At 41.3% G+C, this 16,825-nt stretch overlaps 1 protein-coding gene across 1 annotated transcript in view; it reads right to left on the reverse strand.

Annotated features, from left to right (window-relative positions):
• LOC148517821 (guanylate-binding protein 3-like) overlaps nucleotides 1–16,382 on the reverse strand; it is a 54,384-nt gene extending 38,002 nt beyond the window's left edge. Inside the window, exons 1-6 of the mRNA XM_088478185.1 lie at nucleotides 16,242–16,382; nucleotides 9,402–9,532; nucleotides 9,213–9,322; nucleotides 7,605–7,804; nucleotides 7,189–7,437; nucleotides 3,813–4,090 (exon numbers count right to left, since the gene is read on the reverse strand). Of these exons, the coding sequence (XP_088334311.1) occupies nucleotides 3,813–4,090; nucleotides 7,189–7,437; nucleotides 7,605–7,804; nucleotides 9,213–9,322; nucleotides 9,402–9,482 (918 nt within the window). The 5' untranslated portion in view covers nucleotides 9,483–9,532; nucleotides 16,242–16,382. The remainder of the gene's footprint in view (nucleotides 1–3,812; nucleotides 4,091–7,188; nucleotides 7,438–7,604; nucleotides 7,805–9,212; nucleotides 9,323–9,401; nucleotides 9,533–16,241) is intronic.
• Nucleotides 16,383–16,825: the final 443 nt, after the last annotated feature.

Below are 16,825 nucleotides of genomic sequence, written 5' to 3' on the forward strand. Positions count from 1 at the left end.
ACCAAACCAACAGCACAGGGCTGGGGAGAGTAGACACAATGTCAGGGCTGACTAAGCCATCCACCCCTGATTGTATAGAAACCATGCAAATATATTATATAAAAGTAATGATACCAGGAAATGGCTAGATTTACTTGGAGGTGGCCTTTGCAAGCAACAGAATCTATTGGACTTTAAACTTAAAATTTAAATGATATTACATGCAGAACCAGGTGTGTTTAGCAGATCATTTTAGTGCTGTTTTAAATTATCAGCTGCTTGGAAAACCCAACTCTTAGTAAATCTAACCCAAGGGCTTAATCCTTAGAGAAGCATAGTACAGATCTAGAGTAATGTGAGTACAATTCTCTGTACAATGGTCAGTTATTGGCATTTATGTGCATTTATTTTGTAACAAACATACTTGATGTACTGGTGAAGACAGAGCCGTAACTAGACTTTTTGGTGCCCTGTGCCAGAAAGAGCATTGGTGCTCCCCTCATTTTTCAAAGGGACATAATGCACCCAAAAATGGGCCATGGCTTCATGGGGAAGGGCCAGGGAAGAGATAAGAGAGGCCAAGAGATGCTGGGGATGAAATAAGAGGAAGCTATAAGTAAGAATGATAATAACCAGAAATTTGAAAGGCCCAAACTGCGCCCACTGACCTGTGGTGCCGTGTGTGATGGCACCGGCCACAGTACCCTTGCTACGGCCAGGACCGGATTGAGGGCCACATGGGCCTGGAGCTGAAAATGACCAAAGGGCCTATTATGAGAAGCAGAGGAGGCGTGACCAGTGCTGTGTGGGTGTGGGCAGTGCCATGTGGGCGTGTACCCCCTATACTCTCTGCTCCAATGTCTCCCTAAATATGTAAAAGGAAAAAATCCTTCATTTTGTAAGGTAAATAGAAATACAATTGTACTACTTATGATTTATGGCTGACCGTGTGGAGAGCAGATGGAGAGTCAACATCATGTCATGACAATGGGCCTATTTTTATGTGGAGGCCTGGAGCTGTAGCTCCAACCGCCCCATTGTTAATCTGGCCCTGGCTACGGCCCTGGATGAAGATGTTTGGGAGCTGACCCTTAGGAGCCTATTCATTATCGCTTATGGGCCTGTTACACACGCGGAAATATCTTATGAGGAGTTAAACAGTCTTGAAGAAAATCTAACTCCTCATAACATATCTTTCGCGGGTGGCGCAGGTAAGTAGACTTTGGCAGGTCTCTGGGAATATGGTGCCACCCTCATGTACTCTACATTTTCTTTATAGTAAATTCAGCGCCAATGCGAGACTCCGGAGAGGTAAGTATAATAGGTGCTGGTTGTGTGGTGTGTGACTGCTCCATGCACCACTGATATGGAAGCACTATGTAGTATCCAGCAATACGGCTTCTTTAATTGGCACATCTTCTATATTAGCCATTTCAACAAAATATATTGCTATAGAATTGCAGCAGTGTATTTCATTATATACTCACAAATATTGTTTATTGCTGATAATTAGTGCCAGATGTACCACATTGGGCCTAATGAAATAATACTCTGCATTTTCAGGAGAACTGGTAATATATGCCATATTATATAGATGTTCTCGGTACAATCAATTTTTTTTTAGAGATTTTGGTTTTAGATATCCAAAAAGGGTTAATGACAATAAATGATTTACAGTGTTAAAAGATTATTGCCCCTCTCTATGATTTGAAAGGTGATATTCACACTCCTCAGCCCACCTCAGAGACCATCTCTGCCTTCTGTTGGATTAATCTTTACCTACTGGTCAGTCGCTTAAAGTAAGTATAATAGGTGCAGGCTTTGTGGTGTGGTGTTTCCTAGTTACTATTGTTGATAGTTCTAGACAACGTTGATCCCTTTCTCCCCTACTGTTTGCTTTTGCAATTAAACCCTTGGGGGAACGTACAGTATTTGTGCCTCACCTCTTATTGGTGGTCCTATTATTGATGACTCCCACCATAGGATTTGTCTGTTTGCTGATAACGTCCTGCTATTTGTAACCCATCCGGAAGCCTCTCTCCCGGTAATACAGCAGCTGATTCAGGGCTATGCAGCGGCTTTGTATTATTAACTGACCACCACTAAAATGAAAGTCCTGCCGCTGAATGTTCCCTCTCATAGTTTGCTCTCCCTGCTCTCCCGCAATACAATTATAACGGGTAAACCTCCTCTTTGCAATGTTTAGGTATCTGCCTTTTAGCTACAGAGGAGAATCTCATTGACTATATATAAGGCACATTTCTGAAACATTTAGTTTCCTTTACTAAGGACTGTATGAACCATGAAGTTTCCTGGATGGGTAGAATGGCGGCCATTAGGATGTTATTCCTTCCCACATTTCTATATCTATGTAGATTCTTCCCCAGAATCCTTCCCTTGGTTAAAAAGGTTTCATGCTGTTCTCACAAATACTGTACATCTAGAATAACCAGAAACCCAGACAAAGAAATACCTAATGCCTAGAGCAGCAGGGGGTTATCTTACCCTAATTTGGAAATGTATCAATTAGCATACCTGGTCAACCAAATTAGTGATTAGTCAGAAACCCATTGTCCCAAATTAATGACCTGCTGTGGACCAGGAATCTCTCTAAATCCACTTCCCGGGTGACATTGGCTGCCTTTAAGGCATGGGATGGGATAGCGTCTCTGTCTTAATGAAATTTCGCACATCTCCAGCTTACTTCTAAATTCTGGGCCTCCCGCACCTAATCCCTAATTTGAACCTGTCCTCAAGGTGCGATAAGGGAATCAAATCCCTCCATGATTTATTCATAGGGCATATTCTTATATCATTTACCCAATAGCAATATTTCCTTTCCCTTCCCTCCAATGATTTTTACTAATTTCTCCAAATTCTTCATTAGATTCAGTCTTTCCCAACTTTGATTGATCCAACCTGTTAAGTTCCTCCTCCTATTGTTCACCGAATTTCCTCATCTTATCACAGAAGTGGCATATCTTTTTGTTACTCCCTACTGGTAACCTTTGGCCTACCAGATAAAACCCCAGTGTATTTACAATGTGAATAAGAACTGGATATTTGTTTGAAGCCTCTGGTTTGGTCTCATTTATTTTTTTCTATATTTAAAATGTCTAAATGTTTCTCTCATGTCTAAATGTATGTGAAGCTGTTTTACCATATTTACCTGACCTCTGATCGGCTACATAAGATCTGGTCATTACAATCTAGATTATGTTGTGGCCACATTGGTGACATTTTCTATATTTTCTGGAAGTGCCCTGTTATATACCCTGTATGCGTGCTGGCTGAGAAGCTTATTACTGGTATGCAATTTTCCCTAACCCCTCCTATTGCACTTTTACACATTTTCCCAGACTTTATATTAGTCCACCATAGATATTTTATATCCCATGCTCTAATTGCCATTAAAGCTGCCATTGCTCAGTTGTGGAAACAAAATACACCTCCCCCAACTGATTTCATTAAATCAAATCTTAATTATAGTTTCCTTATGGAAACCTCAAGTTGTCCATATTCCTCCTCAGCTACAGTAACTAGCCTTTAATGAGGCTTTTCAGTTGGCATGAGTTCATCACTGAAGGTTCCCATTCACCAACATCTATTGGCCTTTACCTTACCCTATTCTTTTATTTTGTTTAGTGGCTTTTTTAATTTTTGGTATATGACTTGTATAACACATATACATGTATCCCCCTCTTTGTTCACCTCATTCTTTCTTTTGTATCTACTTATTTTTGAAAAACTAAAAACAAAAAGATTATTGCAAAATGAATACATGATAAATGTGCTGACAACGCACAACAAATGCAATGCAGAACGCGTTTCACCTTGAGTTGCTCTTCATACGCAGCTAGACTCTTCTCATGCTTCACATACAGCTTCTTAAACTCCTGAAGAGCTCCCTCTACTGACGTTTTATGTAACTGCTGGAATTCTTGCTCAGTGTTAACAAATTTAGCCCTCATCCTATTTTCATAAAGATCATGAGATTTTTTTAACGCCTTTGTGTTCTCCTCCTGTGACAGCTTTGACATAGATTGTTCCAGATAGGAAATATCAACTCTAGTTACAACATAAATGTAGGACTGCATCAGCTGTGCAAAAGCTGAAACAAAAAGCGAAATACAATATTATTATTTTAAAAACCCAATATATGGATATTGCATGTACATATCTTGCCCTTCAGTGACAGCTTAATAGTTAGATATGATATTATCTGATGCTGTCTATGCACCATAAATAGATTTACTGTCTTACTGTATCTCACTGGGCTTTGCTCAGACATGATGGTCATCTAAAGGACCATAAGTGCTCATTTTTATACCTAATAAAGTAAAAAAAATGACCAAACTCATTTACATCATTTGTGTGTTGTTGACATTTAGATATTTAGGTAATTATTAATATTTTAGGAATATGAGGATTAGAGATATTGCCTGAATTAAAATACCATTAATGATTGAATGTGATGTACACCATAGTGAATAGTATATACAGTATATATATATTTTGTAGCAAGAAGTTCAGTAGATGTGTTACATTAGTTTATATGAGTATGTATACATGTATCAAATACTGTAGGGAATGATTTAAATAATAAATTTTATATGTCTGATGTACATCAAATGTAGCACTGTTCTTAGGACAGTTTGAACAAGTTTTCCTGCTTATGTCATAAATAATGGAATCGGCACTGGTATGCACTGGTGTGTAATCATAAAACCAGTTCATCCATTGTCCAGGCTGAGGGCTTAACGACAGGGGCAATTTATCTACTATACCATCAAGAGGTCACATCTATTGATGCTAGCACCTTAGGTAAAACAGACCTGTTTGCACATCAAATAATCAAAGGTAAATCTTTTGATGAATAAACAAATACCAAATTTTATGATCCCAAAATACATTCCCTGCTGCCCACCTGAGGGGTAAAATTGAGCTGACACTTTTACAACACTTTACAACACTCCAGAATCACGTTTAGGGAAACCCATAATTATCTGCCACATTGGACAGAGTGGGAGATGGCAAAATTGAGTTTGAAAGATTTGGGATAAAAGACAGCACTGGAAGTACAGCTTAGTTAGTTGAAGGAGGACAGGGGGAGGACAGAGGAGATGTAAGAAGAGGTCAGGTGTGGTGAATATAGGAGCTCAGTCTGGAGAGAGGTCAGCACAATGTAACACAGAGTCCAGAAGAACATAAAGTTTGTGCAGGAGGAAGTATGGTAACTAATAATACTTGCAAGTATACAATCTATGTTGTTATTAATTGTCTAAGTTTGTTAATTGTTTATTAAGTTTTATTTCTTAGGAAGCATAGATATACCTAGTATATATGTCACTACTGTGTATATCTCACTCTGTATAATTTGATTTGCCTGTAAATAAATATCAGAAATCAGAGCTTGAACTTCACTGGAATCATAATATCATTAATTCATACGTATGCATCTATTTGGAAATATATATATATATATATATATATATATATATACTGTATATATATAAATATATGATAAAACGTATGTTAATTGAACATTATCTCTATTTATAATATCTTTATAAATATAATAAAGAATATACTATTATTGGAGGCTCCATCTTCAATAATCGGCAACCCATGGTATAAATATAAAATATAGAAATAATTCCTCTACAGCTTGTTTATAGCTAAGTTGAGTGTAATATTTGCTTTTCTCATTCTTAACCAAAGTATATGATCCACTTTCAATGTAAGCTTCCATTTTGGAACTAAGAGGGCCCATGAGCGTAGCTGTAGAGGATGGCTAGCAACTATCAATGTTCCCGACTCAATGGAAATGTTGTTTCTGTTTGATGCCAGGATTGCAACAGCTGCCATCCTTAACAGGCTTCTTTCCTCATGCAATGCTAATTACTTCATTTCAGCTGTGAACACCAGGAAGCAGCATCACCATCCCAGCAACGTTGCACATGTGGTGATTTTGGGGTTCAACTGCACATGCACCACATATAATCATTGGGTTAAACCATCGACCATTCATCTTGTGAAAACTACATGCCATCCCAAGCCATGTTGGTATTCTGGCAACACCAGCATTATTCGATGGTCATCCCTGAGCTGACTTTGGAAAGTGTGGAATATCTGAGCTATCTTTACAGGCCAAATAGTTTTCCATCTTCTTGACATTCCTAAAACCATTAAGGCCAGTAACATCCAGCATGGGGTGACCCTTATCTTGCATACTACTTTATGACTTTACTTTTTTTAAGTAAAAGTTTATTTTTATAAATGTTGACTTTTTGTTGTTAGAGTTTAGGATTTACTTCTAGTGTAATTGCTGGGCATATTGTTTAGTCCCAGATAGCCACCTCACACTGGGACACATCCAAGATGCTCCACAACAACATAGATGGTCTTTTGCTACTTCTGTAGGACTACAGGGTGAAGTCACATCAAGGAGAAATCTGATATTCTTGCACATGTGATCTTGACAAGTTAAGTGAGAAGAGAGCACATTTTCTGTGTATTAATAACTGGAAAATGAGCAATACACTGTATATATTTATTAAGATTAAAATAAGCTATAAGTCCACCAATGGCTGGTATACATGCCAAACAGTACAGGACAAAAGGAACCTACATCCACAGTTGTTATAATAAACCTTCTTTTCCAAGCAAGAAAAGGCTTTGGGGAATCCAGCTCCACCTCATCACAAACACTGGCCAGGTTAGAAGCCACTCATACCAATGCGTTTCTACTGAAGTAGTTTTTTCAGGACACCTCAGGCTCCTTTTGTCCTATACTTTTGAGAAGTATTGAATACTACACTAAGAGGAGATTTTCTACTTTCATTTGAGGCTTGAATATTCTTGGGAAGAACTCTACATCCCTAAAGGCCTCTTACATGAAGTGATACAGGTTGCTACTTTGCGAGTAGGAGCAAGAAATATATATTGCTCATATTCCAACTATTACTAAAGAAAAATGGTGCTCTCTATTCTCATTTATCTTGTCAAGGCCACATGTGCAAGAATATCGGATTTCTCTTTGATTTGACTTCACCCTGTAACCCTTCAGAAGTAGCACAAGACCATCTACGTTGTTTATTGTTCATGTTGATCGGTGTGGGTGATCACATTATTTTGGGTCTTAGTATTAGGCAGTATTCTACCAATTCTTTTACATCCAAGATGCTACTAGATTGCCTGTAGACTCACTGGGTCCAGTGATGGATTCTTCTGGCCTTAATCTTTTTGCAGGTACCTCCTCAAGAATGAATTGGCAGAAGCTCTTTGTCTCTTTGACAAACCCTGGTTGGAGCCGTGCATCAGACACCTCGTCTATGAGCTTCAGGACTTTTTCGTCTGGGGAGGGAAGCTCAAAAAAGAAACATTTCCGCTTAGGAAAACAGGATCTGATGGTCCTCCGCATATTATTTTTGATTTGTGTCTTTGGGGTTTTAACAGCTACAAAAAATAAAAAAAACACAAAAATGTTAAAAGTTTTATATTTCATTAAACAAGCATAGCCAAAATATAGCACAAAGCACCACTTAATACAAGAATACATATACTAATATGATGGGGCACACAATAGCTGATTCTTAATAATCATGTTCATTTCTGGTACCTACCTGATATATCCTTTAGACAGTCTTCCAAGTATTCATCAGCTGTAACTACGTGGCCTCCCAGCTCTGGTTTCAGAGTAAAATCTCGCACAACCCAGACAAAGTGTGGTGCCAACTTGTCCTCTGAATTCTCCTGACCCACAGCTTCCTCCTCCTGCACGTTTGCATTCGGCATGATGTCCTGATGTAGCTCAGTAATAGAGCTGGGAGGATATTAAGGAAAGAGACTGATCTTATTATACTGTAGTTATTACTTAAATATGTCCTTTTTACTGAACTTCCACCCTTAGTCTATGGACACTTTGGGGTCACTCCCTGTATGTATCTGCATATACAGGAACAGCCACTGTGATCCTTCCTGAAGTACAGGGACATTATGATTTCGGTACCAACAGCAGATCCTGCTCTCAGTGATTTCCAAGACGAATGATCCCCAAAGTAACAATAGAGAACATAGACTGAATGGCTGGATGAGGGCTGACCTCATGGTGTCGAAAAAACAGACTTTAAATCCTCCAGACTGAACGATAATCACAACTGGTGGCTACCAGGACTCCATACACCGTTTTTTGGGGGAGGTCTTAAGCCGAATGATTTGCATCTGACTTTCTCTATAGTTCTGAAAGTTGCTTTTCATAGAATTCAGCTAATTGATGTCCTAAATTCCATGCCACAGTATAATAGTACATTGTATATAATCATGGTGAACTCCATGGTGAAGCCTGTGGAACCAGCCAGTCATGGTAGCCAAATTATACCTGGGGCAACTTGTAGCCCATGAGATGTTTCATTTAGAACCCTGGTAAGAGCTTATAAAGGCTGTACCAGTGAATACTCAAATAATCCTCAAATAACTACGTACAAAGCTATCACCAAGTCTTTGAGACCAGTTCAATGTACCATCATCTGTGTATGGACAGAAATCCTTCATTCAAAAAAACCCCAAAAACAAATAAAATAATAAATCGTTACAAATACACAAAGATGACTAAAAGCAAATAATTTGCCAATTTTACACCTGCGGGAGACTGCAGATGGCAGCACTGAGCAGTCTTTCTATCCATCCCTCAAGCATACGCTGCCGGCATCTGGTGCTACTGTACATTTACATGGTTCCAACACTGCTCCTGGAATTACTTTTTACAGCTCCCTCAGAGCTTTGTGTTAGTCCGCCACAATGTACATATAATCAAGCGTAATCCAGGAAGTGTGGCCAGGTCCATTCCCAAAATATTTTGAGGAAATATTATGCTTAAGAAGACAAATAAATCTCATATGGGGAAATATTAGGTGATACAAAATACTGTTTCATTTTCTTAAGAGAGCAATATTTATATTAAAGGGGCAAAACTAATTAATTGTTTACTGCTGTAACTAAAATGATTTTATGAAGCGGTCAACAATTTTTTTGATTTTGATGTGGAAACCATCTGTTGAGCCTTAAAAAAAAGTTACCCCCATCATGCAGTCGAACCAACGCCTCTGCTCTAGAAGGAGACAAATCTTTCAGTCACTGCTATTGTATCACAATGTTCCTGTACAAACTGAAGGAGTAAAGTCAGATCACACAAGATGTAATTTAGTAAATGGCCCATATCCTATAAAGGATACTATAGCTTCTCCACGGCATCCTGGTTTATAACCTCCCTGCTGTTATAGATGACAGCGCTACTCATGAGCAGAGCCAGAGACATGATCATACGGTCATTCTGCGTGTCTCCCTGCAAGACACATGTGATAATGATGACAATGCTGAGAGCTCCAAGGCTTTGCCCCTCATGTAGGGTCCTTCTGAATTACCTTCTCCACATCTCCCAGCCCTTCTGTGTCCAGCAGTAACAGGGTGTGGTCTTTTCGTTTGGGATGAGAGACTGACCGCATCCAGATGCCTTTTGTTTTTGCTTCAACCGTGTGTCCCAAAGAGAAGCCACCTATGGAAGAGCCCAGTACAGGAGACAGTCCCAGCATGTACATAAGCTCCGAACATACAGGCAAAGCCTGGCCGGAGCCTAATATAACAATATTGCTGCTACACTGACCCTATATAACATAGAGATATGTGACTGGTGTCTCTCCTGAAGATGGACAATACAGAAAAGGAAAATGTTGAATCTATGGTCTTACCAGTGAGATCTTCAAGCCATTAAAGGTTTATGTACCTAGACAAAAGTCTGAGGTTAGGTAAGTTAATAATGCAGTATGTACTATTATATAGTTTTATGTAGCTTAAATGAAATGGCAGCTGGAAGCAGGGGCGCCGAGAGGGGGGGGGCAGGTACAGATTACCAGGGCCCAGGCTTCCTGAGGGGCCTGGCGGGGGCCCGGGTCCAGCGCCGCTCCCCCTCCCTCAGCACACAGCGTGTGCTGAGCTGCAGTGGAGACTGTTCGTGGCTGCTGAACAGCCTGTGGGGGGAGCGATCACACTGATCGCGCCCCTCCTGGCTTTGAGCAGGGCTGAGGGGGCCCAGAGCGCCCCCCTCCCCAGCGAAGCGGCGCTGCAAATCTTTATTTTATTTTACTTTTTTCCGGGAAGGTGGCGTGGCCACGCCTCCCGCGATTAGGCCACGCCCCCTATTACCCGGGCCCGCCGCGGCTCTCAGCGGGCCTGGCTAGAAGTCATAATCATGTCCCCTAATTTCCTCAGGGCCTGCTTCAGTTCCGCACGCAAATGCCATCGCAACTGTTATCTCTCACTGATCGCAATTGTGAAAATATGCTAATGACTCGCCATCCCGTGCTTAGAGAAGCCCACTAAACATCTCACTTTCGCCGCCAGTGCTCAAAAACGGAAACATTGGAAACAGACAGTGAACGCGTGTCAGGCAGCCATCAGCCTTCTGAGTAATCTAAGCTACGGCGGGCACAGCCGGTCTCCAGACATGCAGAGGGTTCTTCTGCTGTGAGCAAGGACGCAGTGGCTGATTTCTGCATGTGTAGAAAACAGTGTTTAAACACTACCTACATGCCTGCGATTCTCTTACCACCCCTATTACCTCCCCCAAATGCTGACTACCTGTCACTCCGTATGTGAGTGAATCCTCACGCATGCACAATGGCTAACAATCAGCAACTGTGTCCAGCTCTAAATCAGGCCCTTAGAGCCCAGCAGTGAACAGGAGGCCAATACTGGGTGTACAGCTCCTCTGATAGAAGTGGCCCCTCCAGCATGTCACTGAAAGCTGAATGAATAGAGGTCGGAGGTTCACTAACTGTGAGATAGTGAAGGACAGTCAGGTTGCCAGCAGCGAACTGTGACACTTTCCCTGATAAATCATAGTGTTCCCCCATGCCGGATTTACTCACCTCCCTTCCTCTCTGTAGCTGCTGACAGCACCACCAACATTCAATCACTTTCCAAATCCTGTTACATACATATAAATAATGGGTTGGGTATGGATTGACGGCGTTCGGGATGCCGCTGGTCAGAATACCGATAGCAGTATCCCGACAGTCAGAATCCCAGCACCCATAGGTGAGTAGGCTAGCATTAACCCTAACCCTCCCCGGTGCCTAAACCACCATAGTGCCTAAGCCTAAACTCTTCCTCCACGCACCCTAAACCTCCACTAACTCCTCAAAGTGCCTAACCCTAACCCTCCACTAACTGACGATACTTATCTTCGAGATGCCGGTGGTCGGGATACTGGTGCCAGGATCCCAATGCTGGTATTTAGATCATTGCCATCCAGCACAACGGGATGCCGACTACATCCCCTAAAAAATATATCCAGAATATGCCCATATCTTACACAGGACAAAGCAAAAACTCTCATTCATGCAAAGATTCATCTTTGTGTTTTGGTTTTTCCTTTTGCCAAACCACCCTCAAGTGTATTGGTTTTGGATCTGTTTTTTTTTTCTAATTGATAAAAACAGTTACAATTATGTAATTTTTGCAATAAAAAAATGAAATTTGGATTTAATATCCAAATTCCAAACCACGGGAAGATCAGAACCGTGACCTGGAACTGTACGTATCAATCTAGGAGATCAAAACCATGACCTGGATCTGTCCTAATTCACAAAATTTGGGTGGTTTTGAATTTCTGGAGAACTGAACAGCACATCTTTAATTGTCACCTATGTACAATTGAAATCAAAGGTCTCCCACGTGAGCATACTCCCCCATCCCACCAGGCTGTACTTTGCCCCCAGCTATTTTGGAACTAGTGTCTGAGCAGAAGAACAGAGACTGGTAAAAGTGGACAGAAAGGAAGTAAATTAAGTTCCCATACCATCTATGCTGTTAGCACTTCAGCTGGATGTTAATTTATTTTGAAGCTTTTTCTGCAGCCCACATAGTACGCAGCCATAGGCCATATATAGCTAGTGCTATGATAATATAGACTCCATCCCTTCATGATTTAACAGTGATGCTCCCGCATCATACCTGCGCTGACAGTGTGACCTCGGGGCCAGGCTACTGTGAAGAAGCTACAAAGTCAGTAGATGATGTGTGCGAATGATGGCAGCCTATTAGTGCTTTTTTTCTTAATACCAGTTATGTGTTTGCCTGCCCCCATCCCTTGACAAACCAAAGGGTTCTGTCCTGAGTGTATGGGCGCACAGCCTGTGGTTGGGGAAGAGGTCCTTGAATGGCCAATAACAGGCAGCCTGTCTACAGCAGACGTCATGGGACAATTTTGGTGAGGGCCTGGAGCTGCAGCTCCATCCGCCCCATTGTTAATTTGGCCCTGATTTTTATCTGGCCTTTGTTTATATTATTGTGTTCATTGATATCCTTTCTACTGATGCATAATTGTGTTACTTAACTACTTTACAGCTCTGCAGATATCTAACAGATAATAATATTCTCAACACCTATATTTATTAATATACTATCTAAAGTAAAAATCCCCCACCAGGTTGATACTAGTAAATCACATTCACATATGAGGAATATATCTCTAAGTATATCCCAAAACAGGTGCCACCCTTTGAATCAAAGATACATGTTAACTTAAGCAAAAAGGAATCAAATTGGAACAGGGGGCCTGATTCAGACCCGGTCGCAAGCGCTGAGCGCTCGCAACCGGGTCGATGGTGGCCAACAGCACATGCGCACGACAGAGCCGGCTCCGTCGTGCGCATGCGCGAGACCCGGCTAGCGATGGACAATCCGTCGCTATGGGTCTAGCACCAAAGGTGGCTAGCTGTCGATGTTGAGTGACAGCTCGCCCCTTTTGATGGGCGGGCTGGGGGGGTGGCTGCCCAAATGAAGGCATTCCTGAAGGAACGCTTGCCGTTTGTGGGCGGCCCCACTGACATCGCGAGTGATGTCAGTGGAGAGCTTCCAGCTCTGTTAGAGCCTGAAAGCTCTCTGGGGCTTGCGATGAACGAGACTCTACCACAAGGGTCTCATCGCAAGCCCGATGGTCGCGATGGTCTTGACCATCGCGACCATCATTATGGCCGCTCGCTATAGCTGTGGGTGGTCAGGAGGCCACTCCAAAAAAAAAACAAAAAACGCCCAGATTCAGAGCGAGCGCTCCGTCAGAGCATCCGGCTCTGAATCAGGACCAGGGTGCACTCAATCCCTCGAGCAAAAATAACAGAATAAAATAATTAAATCTTTATTAGGTATGCTTTAAAAGTTTCGGGCCTCATTAAATCACAATATGAAAGCTATTTATTGCTTTTTTAATGACTATTTTTATATCATTATAATAATCCCTTGCATAGGGTCATATAGAGCGAAACATACAATAAATACATATATAAAAACAGTTATATAGAGTGATAAAGAATAGAGAAAGATGACTAAGCGAAATGCGCATCAGCGTGTGTGCCGCGTGCTGTCCGTGTAATATAAATGTAGAAATGTAATATATGTGTGTTTGTTATGTCAGGGAATTGTACGGAAATACTATCCTATGTAATCATACCATCTACTAACTAAGACACTACATGCAGAGCGAAGGAGACCACATTGAATATAGATAGAAGAGACAGGCGGCAATGTAAGAATACCGGTCCCGTCATCGGCAGTGCGCTGTATTCTTACTATAGAATCAGATTCTCATGTATGCACATGGTCTCTCTAAACCATTGGTGGGGAACCTTTTTTCTGCCGAGGGCCATTTTGATATTTATATGACATTATTCACAGGCCTGGTGCAGGCCACGCCCCTAAGCGTGATGTCACGCTGGGGTGGGGCAACAATAGCCGGTGATTATAGCAATGCCTGGAGCATCCTGAGGATGCTCTGGGGAGCTGTAAGGGCAGCGGTGTGACCATCTAAAGTGTCCTAAGGATGCTTCAGGCAGCGCTGCTGCATAGATTCTCGCCGCAGGGTGCCATTCTAGGCCCTCGGATAGCCAGATGACGCTAGCAGAAAAAAGCTCAGAGGGTCAGACCAAATAATTCTGAGGGCCTTATATGGTCCCAGGAAGGAGGTTCCCCATCCCTGCTCTAAACCAATATAAAGGTTTTAACAGAGGGAATACTAGACACTGGGTGTTAGTATTCAGTAGATTGTATCCGCATTTTTATAGCATCATTGGATTCTTGGAATATTAGCCACTGTATCTAGCAATACAAAGGGAATACTAGCCACTGCGTATAAAGTATATAGCAAATTGCACCAATACTGACAAGACACCCACTTGCATTTTGGCAAGCAAAACGTTATGTTGAGGTAACTGTGCGATGTTACTCAGCCTTGGACTGGGATAACTCTTTAGACAATTCTCTACGCTCACACTCGCTAGACACCAAAGCTATCTCTCAATTTTATAATCTCTTGCACCCAGTATTTATGCCTGACAATTCTTCTTACACTACTATGTTCCTGAATATTTAGCATAGATCCTATATCTCACCTCACAAGAGACTTGTCACAGAGTTCAAACTGCTATAGATGTGGATCTCCTGTAGCAGATATCTTTCATTGTATGTGGTCTTGCTCTATATTACGAGGGTTCTGGTTGCAGGTACAAACATATTTTACTAATCATTTGAATAATTTTGTCCCACTGACGCCTGAATAGGCTATATTTGGGGATATTCCTGATCATATTCGAACATCAGCGGGAGGAAAGAGTCTATTATTAGCCATAAGCAGAGGCGTATCTATAATGGGTGCAGTGTGTGCGGGGCACACGGGCCCCTGGGTCCAGGTGGGCTCGCACCACACACCCTGCACCCATATTTTGTTAAACTTACCTGTCCATGGTCCCACGTCGGGTGTCAGTGCTGCTCAGAACACCAGAAAAATGGCCGCTGCTGCCATTTTCCCGGCGTTCTGCGCATGCGCAGTAGACTCTGGGCACACTCTAGTGCCCGGAGTCTACTATTGCTCCAGTGTCTGGCCAGCCGCGTCAGTTGGCTGCCAGCCACCGGGGGAGAGAGGATGGGACCCCGCACGGGGAGTGCACATGGGCACCCTCCTCTCTTAAGACGCCCCTGGCCATAAGTGCGGCAGCCTGTAAAACAATCCTACACACATGGATAGATTCACAGCCACCACCATTAGCTCTTTTCAAACAAAATTGCACCTTCTCTTTAGAATGAGCTGGGTGGAAGTGATGTTGGAGAAGGATGTCAAGATACAACGATTTTTTGGTATGTGGGAGAGCCATGTGGATACTCTTTCAAGAGCTCTCAGTCTACAGCTTCATAGATCATTGCAGAATTCTTCGTGGTGTTTATTACAATGTGCAGCTGGAGATCCTCCAATCAGATTAGATTCCTGATTTGTTTCTTTATTGAGGAATTTCTTTTCAATGTTTGGAGTCGGGGGACAGCCCGTCCTTTTTCTCTTTATTAAGATAAGATGCGCTATGTGATGCACAGTTCTGTACAAAAAAATCTTATTTATTTTCATTGTTTTTCTGTATTCTGAAGCATGGCTTGTTGTTTAAACTTTTTGGTTACTGGATGGTTAACACCATTTGACCTAATATGACTACATTATACTAAATATCATATGACCTATCGTGTCTATATTATACTAAATAATTAGAGTTATTGGTATACTGTTTTGAGAGGCCGAGAGATTAAGTTTGTTTTTGACCATGTGTAGTTTATAATTCTCAGCAAACTTTGTATAACTATGTTCAGTCACAATTGTAATTTTGATGTTCAACGCTTTGAATGACAATAAAAAAGTTTTCTTTTGAGAATAATATATTATATACCAATTAATAAGGACAGCACACGGTCTTGTTTTTTTAAACTTTATTTCTTTCACATTATCTATTCTTTATCACTCTGTATAAATGTTTTTATATATGTATTTATTGTATAATTCGCTCTATATGACCCTATGAAAGGGCTTATTATAATGATATAACAATAGTGATTAAAAAAGCAATAACTAGCTTTCATAGTGTGATTTAAAGAGGCCATAAACTTTTAAAGCATACCTAATAAAGATTTAATTATTTTATTCTGTTATTTTTGCTTGAGGGATTGAGTACACCCTATTCCAATGTGATTCCTTTTTTCTTAAGTAAATATACTACCTGTTGCATCAATTGTTTTCCCAAAATATTAAATTGCAAGCTGATATTGACCTTCTCTTTCCTATTATGGAATGTTATTTTAGTAAGATCCCCTCGATGTACAGCACTAGAAACCCTGTTAGTGTCCTATATGTATGAACAATAATGATAACTATATAATAATAATATACTGACCTCTCGGGTGCCCTGATAACTTGTTTATCAGATAAGACTTTCCAGAGCGATAAGGTCCTATGATGGACACCACAACCAGTGGCTGGGAAATCCTCTCCAGTATCTTTAAGGCTTCAGGATTCACATACAACTTCTTTCCAACAGGATTCTCAATTAGACAGATGGGGGCGGCCATCTTTGGGACAGGATGACCTAAAGAATAATTATAGCAATCCTAAGTTGACATGTTATTTTGTTGTGCGAGTAAGACTGATACAATTTTGCTATGAACAGCCCATTAATGCTGTAACTATTCCTCTATTACAGGACCTGCTGCCTCGGAGAGTGCCAGTTATTGTTACATTGGGGGAGATGTATCAAACTTTAGAGGGAAATAAAGTGGAGACATTGCCCATATCAACCAATCAGCTTCTGTCATTTTATAGAGAGTGCTAGATAAATGACAGACTCTAATTGGTTGCTATTGATAACTTTATCGCTCTGTGAGTTTTGACACTGCCACTGTAGAAGGTGTAGGCCTCCATGGCTCCCTGGGGTGTGGGACGTACAGCAATGCTGATCTGCCCTCCATGGGGCAGTTGCAG

The sequence above is a fragment of the Taudactylus pleione genome, unplaced genomic scaffold, assembly GCF_031769625.1.
Source record: "Taudactylus pleione unplaced genomic scaffold, aTauple2 ptg000209l, whole genome shotgun sequence".
NCBI lineage: Eukaryota > Metazoa > Chordata > Amphibia > Anura > Myobatrachidae > Taudactylus > Taudactylus pleione.